The sequence below is a fragment of the Pipistrellus kuhlii genome, unplaced genomic scaffold, assembly GCF_014108245.1.
Source record: "Pipistrellus kuhlii isolate mPipKuh1 unplaced genomic scaffold, mPipKuh1.p scaffold_m20_p_25, whole genome shotgun sequence".
Classification (NCBI taxonomy): domain Eukaryota; kingdom Metazoa; phylum Chordata; class Mammalia; order Chiroptera; family Vespertilionidae; genus Pipistrellus; species Pipistrellus kuhlii.
The window spans coordinates 7,795,745-7,810,060 of record NW_023425524.1 but is presented as its reverse complement, the minus strand read 5'-3'; the positions used below and the strand labels follow the sequence as shown (position 1 = coordinate 7,810,060).

General features: G+C 51.6%; 1 protein-coding gene across 3 annotated transcripts; it reads right to left on the bottom strand.

The window, feature by feature from the left end:
* Positions 1-4,895: 4,895 nt before the first annotated feature.
* On the bottom strand, positions 4,896-13,629 carry ZBTB18 (zinc finger and BTB domain containing 18). 3 transcript variants are annotated; one of them, XM_045587132.1, is made up of 3 exons: positions 13,452-13,514; positions 10,979-11,062; positions 4,896-8,594 (listed from the first exon to the last, which is right to left on the bottom strand). In XM_045587132.1, exons 2-3 carry the CDS (start codon positions 10,989-10,991, stop codon positions 7,009-7,011), a joined length of 1,599 nt encoding a protein of 532 aa, XP_045443088.1. In that variant the 5' UTR covers positions 10,992-11,062; positions 13,452-13,514; the 3' UTR covers positions 4,896-7,008. The 3 variants fall into 3 exon arrangements, with proteins under 3 accessions (XP_045443088.1, XP_036309441.1, XP_036309442.1); XM_036453548.2 differs by lacking the exon at positions 10,979-11,062 and having other exon boundaries at positions 13,452-13,629; XM_036453549.2 differs by lacking the exons at positions 10,979-11,062; positions 13,452-13,514 and adding an exon at positions 10,093-10,190.
* Positions 13,630-14,316: the final 687 nt, after the last annotated feature.

Below are 14,316 nucleotides of genomic sequence, written 5' to 3'. Positions count from 1 at the left end.
TCAGACACGAAAATCATCAGCACCGTTGGAGAATTCGGGTGAGTAACGGTGTCAGAATCACTGCCTCCACTGCACCCTCCTGAGATTTAAGAAGGCCTCGGAGGAAAACAGAGGGCAGGCTACCGAGTGGGGATCTGAGTTTGATTTGCTGCAAAAAATAAGAACCTGGAGGGATCTCCCATCTGCCAGCCGTCAGCTGCTTTCAGCTTGCTCGGTGGCAACATCTCGGGGACTGGGAAGAGATCGGAAGCAGATTTTGCATGAGGAGCCTGCGTAGCATGTCCAGGCCTGGACTATAAGCCTGTACCACCCTCTTCCTCCCATCACACCTTTAGGAGACCCTTTTCCTCAAAGGCAGGTAGTGACAGAAATAACTTTCTGAATTAGATTGTCTTGGGATATGGTCTTAGGCTCCAATGTCTTCCAGCCGATGGGGATTTTCAGTGACACAGAGAAAACTTAGAAATGAGAAGAAATAGGGTTTTTGGTGTGTTTTTGTTTGTTTGTGTTTTTTTTTTACACTAAATCCAAATAGTGGTTCATGAACAATAAATGCTTTTCTTAAATGTTTTACTGATCTGTTATCATACGATCGCGCTGTTCTTAAAATCGTGCTTAGAGAGCACTGTCTGTCTAGCTTAGATGCGCTGGGCATTTCCATATTATTGTACAACTGGCTCGTATGGTGCAGCCCCCAAGAAATGGCCCGCTGAGAAAGTGTATGTCTCTTCTCGGTCTGCTTTTAAAGGCACATTGGAGATAATCACAGGAAAAGCCTTTGATCAAATATTATTTCATGGCATGAGATTCGCAGAAATGTCTCTCCTGAGGCTCTCAACGGTGAGACACACACTGCATTGTGCTTTTCAATACAGCAACTTTGTCCTTACTTAGAATTTAAAGGAAAAAAATATATATAATGTTTTTATATTGATTTAGAGAGAGAGGGAGGGAGAGGGATAGAAGCATCGATGAGAGAGAGACATTGATGGCTGCCTCTTGCACACCCCCCACAACTAGGAATTGAAACAGGAACTTCATGGTTCATGGGTTGATGCTCAACCACTGAACCATCCTGGCCGAGCCAGTAACATACATGTTCAAATCATACACAGTGAAGATACATCCCTTTGAGCTGTAATCATATATCAAAAGTCAGCTCTGGCTGAAGCCGGTTTGGCTCAGTGGTAGAGCGTCGGTCTGCGGACTGAAAGGTCCCAGGTTCGATTCCGGTCAAGGGCATGTACCTTGGTTGTGGGCACATCCCCGGTAGGGGTTGTGCAAGAGGCAGCTGGTCGATGTTTCTCTCTCATCGACTTTTCTAGCTCTCTATCTCTCTCCCTTTCTGTTAAAAATCAATAAAATATATTTTTAAAAAAAAGTCAGCTTTGGTTTGACAGAGCACGCAAAAATAAGTTTATAGTATTCTTTCAAGTTCATTAGATATCCATTCTGTTATTGAAACAACAGCCTGTATCGATCCTATCACCGATGCCAATATTCAAACACGTTTTTCCATACACACACCACTTCCTATTAACTCCAAACGGGGCACACCTATTGCAAATGTCAATAGGCAGGCCAATAGGCAGACTTTAAAAAAAAAAAAAAACAACCCAGATCGTCGGTTTTTAAGCACGTCTATTGACATTGAATAAAAACAACTGGATTTAATGATTAACTACAGAGATGATAACCAACTGTAAATACGTCGTTTCCATGAATGCCCCTCTCTGGGTGTCAGGCTGCCTCTCGGAGCCACTCTTAATATCCTCACTGAAACTGTTAGTGACTAATGCGCTCCGTGCTCCAGCCAAATTGGGTTTTCCCTCCTCTCCTGCCAAGCTAGCTGGAGAGAGCACCACCCATAGCAAAGCGCAAGCTGAACCCCAAACCCAGCCGGGGGGAAGGCTGGGAAAGGTGGGGAAGTACCTGCAAATCCCAGAAAACAATTCGTTTTGAACTTCCCGTGAACTGGTCTCAGGCGAGGAAAAAGCAGGGCTCCCATCCACCATCCACAGCAAGCATCTGAGTGCACGTGAGCGTTATACATCAGGAACGTTAGCTGCAGAAAGCATCCTTCCCTAAAAATCCGATTTCTTTCAAGTACTGGACATTTTTAGGGGGGGGGGGGGAATAAATCTTTGGGCCTGAATTAACTGGATAATGAATTCAACAATTCAGTGTAAGCAGATGCTTGTAAGGTACGTGGGCTTAAAAAACAATCTTTTCAAGCTACCGTTCCGTTGCTAAGACCTCACTCTTTCCTGTGGCAAAGTCTTCAATGTAAAGAGTTCAGCTTCAACAATGAGTCAAGATTTCTAGGGCGTCAGTTTGCAAAAAAATGCCCAAAAGTTTGATTCTTTAAATGTCCCTGGAAATGAATTAATGTCTCTCAAAACCTCCAGTGACACCCATAAGCTCCGATTCCTTTTATAACGGTAAGAAAACCTAGAAGCATACACGGTCCCTTTTTATGGAACTAAATTCACTCGAATTGAGTCAAAAGGTAAGTGTTTTCTACCTCTTGGACCTCAGGATGGCATCATTTGGACTACAGGATCTCGAGCATTCTGCCACGTTTCTGAAGGCAAAAGTAGGAAGAAAAAAAAATGTTCATTTTAAGGGACAAAATCCTACTTGTCCATACACTTGGACAATCGCCAACATAAAACTCCTCAGAGCTATTTGCTTTTAAGAAATAAATCTATTGCTTTATGTTTTAAAATGGCGTCATCTCTAGCATTTTCATGGCAGATGACTTAAAGGAGATAAGAGCTCTCCTGCCCTGAAATTCAAAATTCACTTCCTTGATTCCCTGGTTCCTGATCAGCAAATTCAAACATTGCCATAATTACAACAAAAATCTAGATGAACAATCCATGAATTAAATCTAAAATTAGCTGAGTTTCCTAACCAGATGCATGTAAAAGCATCCCTCATTATATTAGAAATAAAAAAAAATGTTTTAATCTCTATAGAAAGAAAATGTAGATCTATAATACAAAAGATTTCGAGACTTAAAAAAAATCTTATCTGAAATAATGGGGTTTACAAAGTGTAGTTTTAGATACTCTGTGTTTTCTTGATAAAAATTGGGAAAATCAAAATTTTTTTAGTGTTCCTTTTTAGGTAAAAAAACAAAAACAAAAAATAAACCCCAGCTATTTTCTCTGATGATAGTTCAAAAGACTTACTTGGAAAAATGAACATTTCAGCCATTTCAATGGGAGCTATTATATGATTTAATATAATGTTCACCTCTTTCAGACCTTCCAATAACCTGTTTGCAGATAATCACAAGTCTGTTAAAGAAAAAGTCTGCTTGATTCACCATTCATCTGAGGGCATAACTGACTAGAAAGGAAATCCAAAACCAGTATCTTTACCATTTCCTACTTCTAGGATATTCCCCAGGGTCCGCCCAGCCACAATGCTGGGCCCATGGCGATCTGAGGCTAATTGATTATCTAAAGGAAACAGATGTGAAAAGTAAGTGAAACTACCTATTTAAAATACACTATTGGGTAAGCCAGATGTTAAGGGAGGGGTGGGGAGATTAATTTGGTTTCCAACTGTGGTGATTTGTGTAATGAATATTCTAGTTTTGCACACAAAAAAAGTTTGAAATTATTTTTTCCCAAATTGCTTGCCAAAATATTGCTTTTGTACATCTAGCCGGTCCAGTTTAAGAGAACGCTCTTCATTTTAACTCAGATGCTACAGAACTTGCCACCCCCTCTGACAGCTTGGAGGACACTGTCCAGTTCCGACGTGCTTGTTGAACCCGCGTGTAACTGGCCCAAGACATGACTCTGTGACGCTTTCGTGGGCCATGATGTTTTAATTGGTTAAAACCGAGTGTGAGTGTCATGGAATAGAAATCCTCTCTCAAGTAAAAAGGGGAAAGTCAAATTCGAAATGATAAATGACTGTGCTTTACGATGGGAGTCATCTTGGATGTCCAGCCAAAGCCATGAGGGAGCTTACACGGTCATGTTCCTGACCTCTTACACCACTTATATTTCTATGGGAGGATGATAACCTTATGACAGGCCACATAGTATGTATTTCAGTTTTGACAGTCAGAATGCAAAACGACGTTTTCATCTGTATCTTTAAGGCTGGAACTCATAGGCCATCGGACCTCAGGATTTGCAAAAACGCTAAGGCCTGTGCTGGCCCGGCTCCACACGGGACCACACGGGACAAGCCCTGGTACAGAACCACCTGGCGTGCGAGTGCTTCCATCCCCACATGCCCAGTGACACCCTCAGGAAGTTGGGACCATCCCAGAAATCAGGGACCGGAGTGCTTTGAACGGCTCCCTGTGCTTTATCACATTTTACAACTTAAAACTTGGGGAAACCTGGGGGCTTCCGAGTTCACCCAGCCACAGAAAGGATGTGTGTCAGTGAATCTTGGACCATCCGATGCCCGCTAATTCAATTGCCTGGAATTCCAGTCATTAGCCAAGCAGTCTTCCAAATGAAGACATCCGGTCTCCTCCAATTTTCCACTTAAAACAGAACACAGAAGAATAGATCTGACCAATCGACTTAGGATAAAATTACCCACGGAAATGATTTATGTGCAGGGAATTAGGGGCTGGGCAGTGTCTGATGAAAAACCCTATGCGACCACTTGAGGTTTTGTGGATTCACACATTTCCAGGGGATGACCTTCACATTTGGGATGGAGGTTGTAGCAAATGGGCCACACGTTTCAAATGTGTGCTTAGTATTGTCTGAAATGTTTACACACTTCCGTTTGAGTGATTTTTAAGGCATTCTAATAATTTCATAAGCTGACCTTAAAAACAAAGGTGCCATGGATGACACACACTTAGGGTCACGGAGTCCATACTCACAATCAAGACAGCACACACGAGAATCTGAGTTCATATAATTTATTGCAGTTAGCACACAGTTTAAAAATTCACCAACACACCAACAGTACAAAACTAAACAGCATTATAAGTTATTCCCCCCTCAGGAAAATAAAACGTACTATGATTGTCAAAGCTAGATGTCAGTCTAAGTTTTTAGAACAAAGGAAGAATGTGAAACTAAGAGGAAAAAGTAATCACTCACAATGACCACGAAAAGAAAATTCAAAAGAAAAGTCCGTTCTCTCACAGACATTGATTGTCTTCTCTAAATTAATAAAAATTACTTTAACATAAACTGTATTTAATAAAAAAACAAAAAAAAAACAAAAAAAAAACAAAACTAGAAACTCTTCAAGTAACTAAAGATAATGCTCCAAGGCCATTTTCACAGCTTTTTTTTTCCTTTCTGTTTGTTTGTTTGCTTGCTTTAAATGCCATTACAGCCAAATGAACACGCGTTTGACCAAATATTTCCAAAACAGTCCAGCAACACACAATGGAGTTTTCCATTCAGTATCTTAAGCACAAAAATAGGTTATGTTTACAGTAGTTAAGGCGATCAAATTTTAAACAAAAGCAATTAAGGAGGAAAAAAAAATAAAATAAAAGGGAAAAACAGCAAACGTTTTCCATGCTCCTCCCATAGACCTTATTTGTAAGTGCAAGACAGGAAAACACTGTGCAAAATGCTCTGCCCCGCGCGGCCGGGCTGCAGCTCTGCCGCCACCGCGCAGTCTGCTCCCCCTCCCCGTGTCAATCAAGGCAGCCCGGCCTTTCAGCCTGGGGCTTTTTCAGTCCATAGAATCTTTTCATGAGGCGGGGGAAGGGAGGGAGGTGGGATAGGGAGGGCGGGGAAGGGAGAAGGGGGAGCCAAAAAAGAAAAAAAGAAAGAAAAAAAAAAAGAATGACCTATTGTCAATTTGTGCAGTAGTTTTTCTAAAGACGCTCAACCGGGCATAAATGTGTACACCGAAACTTCGAGCCGGCATGGGTTCTGTGCAATCGGGAGTTTGTGATAAATGCACACTGCACATGCAAGTCTGTAAGCCGTTTTGTAAACATTTATATTTTCCTTGTTATGTAGCGAAGTTATCAATTTGCAGCTTACGTTTTTTTTAGTCAGCTTAACAGTCTCAACTTAAAGACAGTGGGAAAAGTCGATTTAAATTATATAAAATAAAAATAAAAAAAAAAACAGTGCATTTACGTTCTTCATAACACCGGGTTATTTCCCAAACGGTGCTATTTTTTTTTTTTTTTTGTTTCTCTAAGGAAATTAAATAATTTTCAACTCACTCGTTAAAGTTATACAATGCAAACAAAGACAAAAATATATCGAAACTCATGCATTTCTGTAGCGTTAATATTTACTCTTCAAGACTCAACTAAGAGCATCAACACAACCTGTCAAGTTCTTTGACACCCCCCCTCCCAGCCCGTGTAATCAATTACAGTATACAATAACAGTAATTCACATTTTCAACACAGTTCAACACTGCTGAAGCTGCTATATCCTCTCCACCCCCAGCAAACCTTCACAGAGACGGCGGCCCAGTGACCAGTGTACGCTCATCGCTTCTCTCACTGGGAGCCGTCGGGGAAAACCAGAAGTTGCCACAGAAAGTTTGAAAGTCAACTGCTTGTTTTTAAAAATAGATAATCCAGCATTTCAGAAATTTTCCATTTGGGTCTAAAAGCATTCAGGTTTCCAACAGCCAGAAAGGAGTCATGCAATCGGAGACGCAGAAAGAGGCTAATAAAACCGGAGGGGGCTTCTATACTTCCGAACAAAAAAAGTGGGGGGGAGACCTCCAGAGACAATGCAGTGTTGACGAAATGAAGCCCTAGGAACGCTTCGGATTCGTTTCAAAGGCTCTTGTTGGCTCACTTCCCCGACCCCCTCTATCTCTGCCCTGCCCTAAGTTTATCAGTATGCTAAATTAGTGAGATTCTCATGCTAGTCTAAAGTGCAAAAAACAAGTTAATACCCCAACTTTTTAGTTCCAGGAAACAAGACTGCTTTTAGACCGTACCACAACTATATAGAGATCTATGTATATATATGTATATATACATATATATATAACACACATATATATATGTATATATATATAAAATTATTTCCAGAGTTCTTGCGAGCTATCTTCTAAGGTCCAGTCTCTGACCGTGGGCAAGCTCAGGGCTTCGCTTTTGACGGACAAGGAGTTCACCAACTCACAGTGGAACTTGCGGATGTGCCTGTACAGGTCCCCGGACTGCGTGAACCTGCGCTCGCACCACTTGCACGCGTGCGGCTTCTCGCGGGTGTGCACCACGGCGTGGCGGCTCAGGTTGTGCGAGTACTGGAAGCTCTTGCCGCACTGGGTGCAGGTGTAGGGCTTCTCGCCCGAGTGGGTCCTCTCGTGGCGCTTGAGCGTGTACATGCAGGAGAAGGTCTTGCCGCACAGCGAGCAGGTGGGCACGTTGACGTCGGCGGCCGGCTTGCTGCGGATGCCGTCCTGCTCGCGGAAGTGCGTGCTCAGGTGGATCTGCAGGATGTGCGGGCTGGGGAAGACCTTGTTGCACAGCGGGCACATGAAGATCTGCCCGGCCGGGCTCAGGATGCTGGGCACGTAGGGCAGCAGGCCGCCCTCCATGCCGCCCTCGCCCGGCCCGCGCTCGCCCTCGGGGGTCAGCATCTCGTCGTCGCTGGCCTTGTCCTCCCGCTCGAGCTCCCGCAGCACCGAGTCCTCCCGCAGCGGGGCCAGGTGGGCCGGCTCGTACTGGCCCCGGGGGGCCGCGCCCACACTGTCCTTGCCCGCGCTATGCTCCATGTCATAGTCATTAGTGCCCACATCGCTCTCATCACAGGAGGCCTCTTTCTCCACCTTCACCTGCACCAGGTTGCTTCTCAGCACGTCCTGTGAAGAGAAATAAGAGCTGTTCAGATTCTCAACGCCCGAAAGGCTGGACTTGACAGACAGGTCCAGCACGCAGTCAACATCTGCCGCGTCCCGCACGGAGGGGACAGACCTCTGGGACAGAGCCTCGGAGCTGCAGGGGCTGGCCACTGTCTTTGCGCCCGCGGCGGCGGCGGCGTGCGGCTCGGCCTCCCCGCCCGCCGGGGCCATGCCCGCCGAGTCCGAGGGCAGTCGCATCCACATGGTCCCGGGCTCGCCGGCCAAGTCCCTCTTGCCGGGCAGGAGGCTCAGCTTCTCCTCTTCGCCCTCGTCGTCGTCGCTGGGCAGGTCGCCGGCCATGTGGCTGCTGCCGTCCGACAGGCTCTCCACTTTGTCCGAGCAGCTCGAGGCGTCCTCCTCCTTCTTGGTGCTGTCGGCCTCGGTGCCGGCCTTCTCCTTGAGCTTCTTCTTGCACACCTTGACGATGTCGTACATGTGCAGGTAGCTGGCGGCCGCCAGCACGTCCTCGATGGGCAGGTCCTTGAACTGGAGCTTGCCTTCGTACATGAACTCGAGCAGGAGCGCGAAGGCCGGGGCGGTGACGATGTCGCTGTTGAGGTGCACCAGGTCCCTCTTGTCCAGCTGGTCCTTGTAGAAGAGGTGGAAGTACATGCTGCAGGACGCCAGCACGGCGCGGTGGGCGCGGAACTGGGCATCCCCCACCAGCACGGTGCAGTCGCACAGGAAGCCCTGGTGCCGCTGCTCGCTCAGGCACTGCAGCAAGTGTCTGCTGTGGTCTGGGAACTCCATGCTGTCTTCATAACCTGCCGGGAGAGAGGGGGACAGTCCTCGTGAGCGCCGCTTCGCAACTTTCCGCGCCGGGCCCCGCGCAGAAAATAATAATTCGGCTTGGCAGCCCGGGTGCACGTCCCTGCATTTTAATCAGGCGTCTGGCCGGCCGGGAGGCGACCGAGTCACATGCACGCCGCCCCAACGCGGGCAGGGGAGGCCCGCTGTGCAGGCTGCCTGCCCCCAGCCCCCGTCTGCAGGGCGTCCCACCTTCCCCAACTTACACCAAGTTTTCCAAGCCCCGAGTCCAGGATCGCCTCTGACTGGGAAGGAGGACTTAGATCCCGCCCAGAAGCCCTTCGTTAACGCTCCCCGCCAGACCGAGCCCCACAAAACCTACAAAATAGCTTGGGTTTCAAAGGGAACAACTCATAATGAACAAAGAGGACACCCAAGCGCAGTCCCGGAGAGGCAGGAAGCGTGTCTGGCCGTTCTTTTTAGTACTTTTTGATACCTGACTGTGCTCACAAAGCACAACTGAAACACACACGTTCGGTTGGATAATAATTTAAAAAAGAACACATCGTGAAATTGCATAATTAGTCCAGGAATCAGCAAACAACTTTCTTTCTCAGAGTCCGAGTGCGATAACAACAAAAGCCCCTGGTGTAAGAACAGATGTGAGAGTCTGAGCTCAGGTACCTCGCACATGGACCGGGCGGGAGGAGCCGCGCCAACAGATGGGAAAGATCATCTTTGCTGCGAACCCATCCAAATATTTTTTTTAATGAATTGAGAAAAATGGTCATTATTTCTTTGGAAAAATCTGTACCTTTGGAGACTTGGGGAGCCAGAAGGGCTTTATTGAACTCCGAAAAAATCTTATCTAAACTTTGATCCTTTGCAAAAAGCAAGATGAGTTCCATATTCAGATCAATCCAAACTTTTAAATAAAGGCACATTATGTGCAAGTGAAATTCAAAAGCTTTGCAGGTTCAACATTATAAAAAAAAAAAAAAAAAAAAAAAAAGCCATACTAGAAAAAGAGAAACTATTTTTCTTCCCCCTGACTCTGCCTTACCTCTGTCAACAGAAAATACTTTGTTTCAACATAACTTGATATATTTTGCTTTCCCACTGGCTTCTATTCTTTCAAATAGGCATTGTTGCCCTGGTTTTCTGGCGGGGGGGGGGATGAGAGGGAGGGAGAGGCAAGGCGAGGCTGTACAATGGGTCAAAATTCAACTCCTGAAAACCCCACTTCCCCTTTCCTGTGCCAAAAGCAGGGTTCCACCCACCCCGGCAGGCTCAGTGGGAGAATGGGTACACAGCCGTTTCACAGAAACTCCTTCCCTGTTTCTCTACACGCTGCCCGGGGTGGACCGAAACTCCCCCTGACCCCATAACCGGCCTGCGAGGCCACCGCGGAGCACGCCGCGATTCGCAATAACTACAATCACTCCGAGTGCCCCACGGCTCGCACCCATCCTAATCCTGGGGAGGACTAAAAATAAAGGCTGGAGGGCAGCTCACAAGGTAGCCGTGATCAAATTAGGAGGCTGAGCGGACGGAGAGGGCCGAAGAAGGAAGCTTATAAACATCTGATCCAGCTGACGGGGGCCATATGGCAGCTGCAGCCCAGATAAAGAGATTAAGAACAGAGGAGTGCGATTACAGCTGTCTGGCCAATTCAGGCAGCTCAGCCCTACAAGTTCTAAATTAGTCGCTAACACAAAAACTCCTGCAAATAATTACTGTTATGCTGAAATAAAAGATCTCTTAAATATATATTGGAAAGAGAAATGAGGAAACCAAACTATTCTCCTGAGGACAAAAGTTTTCTTGTGTGTGTGTGTGTGTGTGTGTGTGTGTTTCTTTTCCTTTTAAAAAAAAAACAAAAAAAAAAAACCTTTGGTTTCAAAAGCACCACACAGCTGTATGTTTCAGCAGGGCTGCCGAATGTTTGTGAAGAATAAAGTTTCACAGTGGAATTAATTACACAACAGCCTCGCTTCTCAGCTAGAATAATCCTCTCCTGGAAGTTTGAATGTGGATTCCAGAGAGTTTACTGTTTCTCAAAAGGAATCTAAACAGCAGCAAAAAACAACAACAGAGAGCATCTGAATCCAAAGTGATCTCAAAAAAGCACCACGTCAAAGCTTTTCTTAACACCTCCAAACTTGAAATATTTCTGTGTATTAAAGTTCTTTTCTTGCTCGAGAAAAAAAAAAAAGGGATAAAAATTAAAACTGCCCCAGCCCCAAGACTATAAACTCCAGTAAGATGTCCGTTCCATAATACTCCATTTCATACATCACTCCTAAACTGGATTAGAAAAGTAATGTGATTTTTCTCGAAATCAAATAAACAAAACACCCAAGCACAAATAAGGCTCCTTCTAATCTCTCGCTGCTCCTACCTTTCGGACACATAAACCTGATTAAGTCCTTCCCTCGGAGGCTCGCTGGCTCCAGGTCGGGGACATCGGTGGAAAAAAAGCAGACAGAGAGACAGATGCAGAGTGGAGAGGATGTTGGAGAGGAATGAGATACCTTCTCCACCGCAGATCCGCGCACACTGGCTCCCTGTCTTGTGTGTTAGAATAAAAGGCTGAGGGATGGCAGGCTGTCAGCTGCTCTGACATCATGTTCAGATGGAAAAATGCTACCTCCAGCTGTGCTCCTTTTAATGCCATATGCTACTCCTCTCCACTCCTGCCACCCGCTTCTTCTTAGGAGAACTTTTCTCTTCTGTTAGTATAAACAAAATACTTCAAAGTCTCCCCTTTTTCCCCCCCAAACTTTCTAACGGCAGAAATTGAAGAGAAAAAAAACCCTCAGCATATGGAGTTCTGTATTTATGGGCTTGAAACGCTTCTGTCTGAGGCCGGGGGGGAACAGGCGCAGGCTGACAGCACCCTCCGGCCAGGGCGCTGGTCAGGAGCCCAGACCCCCCCTGACCTCACTCCCCTTCCCTTTCAGAGCAGTTTGAGGACAATTTTAAACCAAACCCTCGGCCACCTCCAGGCCCATGTCAACATTATGAGGGCACCTTTTTTAAAATTTTTCTTTCTTTCTGCTGAGATAATGGTGCAGTCTCAGGCTGGAGGGAGGCGAACCGTGCCTTCAGCCTGGCTCGCTGCATTAATTATTTCACTCTTATTTAACTACTAATCGGCGGTGACCTTCTCGGGAAAACTTCTCACACTTGTCAGTTACATGCAAATTTCGGTTTTCACTCTCAACACACCGCCATCGCGCTTTCTGAAACCCTGGAAAGTGCCGGGCCCAGGAGACTCAGGGATGGAGCCAGGCAGGCCCCTGCCCACGAGGCTGCACCTGCCTCCGCCTCTGCCCGACCCTCCTCCGCTCCCAGAAGCGGCCGTTGGCCTCTCCCTCCGCCCCCCCACCACCTGATTTTATTTTTACTTTTTTTTTTTGGGGGGGGGGGTCACTCTGCACTGTTTGTGATCCCAGGAAAACCTCTCCCCGGGGGGGAGGGCGCTTGGGGGGGGGGGGGGGGCGGGGGTGGGAAGTTGGGGGACTGGGGAGCCGGGCTCCGCGGGCCGGTCCGATCGAGCGGCTGATGAAACCGGGACGCAATCCGGGCGGGCGGCCCGCAAGGTGCTGCGACATCTGCGAATGTCACGTCCATCCCCACGGCCCGCGGCCGGGGCGGGGCGGGGAGGAGAGGAAAGGGGGGGGGCTGGGCCCTGGGGGTGCCCCCCCCTAGTCCGTCCCCGTGAGAAAGCCCCGCCGCCGGGCTCCTCCGGGGGAACAAAGCCCCCGGCCGCCCCGCGTCCTGCCCCCAAGTCCCCGGCCCAACTTTGTGCAACTTCGCGATGCCCGGCCCCGCGGCCGGGGGGCTCTCCCCGCGGCCAGACGCCGCCCCCCGCGCCCTCGCCCCGCTCCTCCGGGCCGGGGGGCATCCATCACCCGTTACCCCGGCGGGTGGGGGCGGCTGACAGCTTAACGGGCCCCGAGCCCACAAATCACCCCCCGGCGGGCGGCCGGCCGGGAGCCGGGAGCCGGGGGAGGTCGGGTTCTGTTTCCCAAAGGGGTGTGGGGATTTGGGGGGGGACCCCAAGGGGAGTGGGGGGCCGTGCAGACCTCCCCGCGGCGGAAGGGGAAGGCGAAACCACAGGGAAAGAGGCGGCGGCGGTGCAGGGCGCAGAGCCGGCCGGTGCGGCAGGAAAACACCTTCCCCCGGAGCCGAGGAAACAGAGCCGGGTCAGGGCGGCAACAAAAGAAAAGTCCTAAGAAGCAGCCCGGGGGTGGGTGCGGGGGGCGGGGGGGTGGCTACCGCTTCCCCCGGCCGGCCAGCCCCCGGGCCTCCCGGCAACGGCCCCCGCCCGGGGGGAGGAGGGGGGAGGGGGGGAACGGGGCGCCCCGCGGCCCCTCCCGCCCCCGGGCGCCGCTGCAGCTGCACCGCCGGTGCCCGGAGCGCGGCGGGCGTCCCGGGCGCCACTGCAGCTGCGGCGGCTCCGGGCGCCCTCCCCCCGCCGCCCGCCCTCCGCCCTCCGCACCGGGAGGCGCCGCCGCCGCAGCTGCACCGGCCGGGCGCCCGCCCCGCGCCGCAGCTGCACCGGCCGCGGGGGGAGGGGGCGCGGAGCCGGCCGGCCCGCACCCCGCACCCGCCCGCCGGCCCCGCAGCTGCAGCCCCCGCCCGCCCCGCGCCCGGGCCCTCCCGCCGCCCAACCGCCCCGCTCCGGCCGCCAAACTAACTCCGCTCGCGGGGGGGAGGGGGCGCCCCCGGCCCGGCCCCCCGCCCTCCGCCCGCACCGCACCGCCCCTCCGGCCGGCCGGCCGGCCGCACAGCTGGCGCCCCCTCCCGCCCGCCGGGGGTCCGGGCGCCGCCGGGTCAGAGGCCGCCGGGGCCGGCGCGGGACTCACACGGAGCGGCCCGAGTCCCGCGTCCCCGCCGCCGCCGCCGCGTCCTCCGCCTCCTCCGCCTCCGCCTCCCGGCCGCCGCCGCCGCCGCCGCCGGACTTGGTGGGCTTCCTCCTCCTCCTCCTCCTCCTCCTCCTCGCGCCCCCTCCCGCCCGGCCCCCCCCCGCCCCCCGAGCCCGGCTCCGTCGCCCGCCCCCGCCCCCGCCGGCAGCCGGAGGAGGAGCGAAGAGGCCCCCCTCTCAACGGCTCCCCATGGCAGCAGCCCAGCGGCGGCCGCAGCCTGCCAGACACCGCGAGCGAGCGAGCGCGGAGCGAGGAGCGAGCGGAGCCGCCGGGCCGGGCCGGGGGGCGGGGCGGGGGGGCCGCGCGCGGGGAGGGGGCGGGAGGACGCACCACGCACGCACGCGGCGGCGGCGGCGGCGGCGGCGGCGCCGGCCAGATGTGGCCCCCCCGTCGGCTCGGCCCGCCCCCTCGTCCCCATGCCTCCTGCTTTCCCCCACTTCCCACCCCCCCCTGCGGCGCCGGGCTCCTGCGATTGACCGAGAGCGCCCGGACCGGCGCCGCCCGCCCGCCCCCTGGCCGCAGCCTCCTCCAATAGGAGGGCGGCTTTTCGGGAGGGGGGCGGAGGCAGTGGCGGGCACTCGCCGGACTGGCAGGGGAGGCTCGGCCAATGGGAGGAGCGGGCCTGAGCTGCCGCTCGCGGTGTCCCAATCACAAGGCCGGAAGTGCCGGGGTGGGCGGGGCCGGGCGCGGCGCGGGGCGGAGCCCTCGGGCGGGCGAGGCGGCGGCGGCGGCGGCGGCAGCAGCGGCGCCCCTCCGGGTGACTTGGCCGTGAGAAAGTGAAAGGAGCCCGCGGGCGGCGGCGACA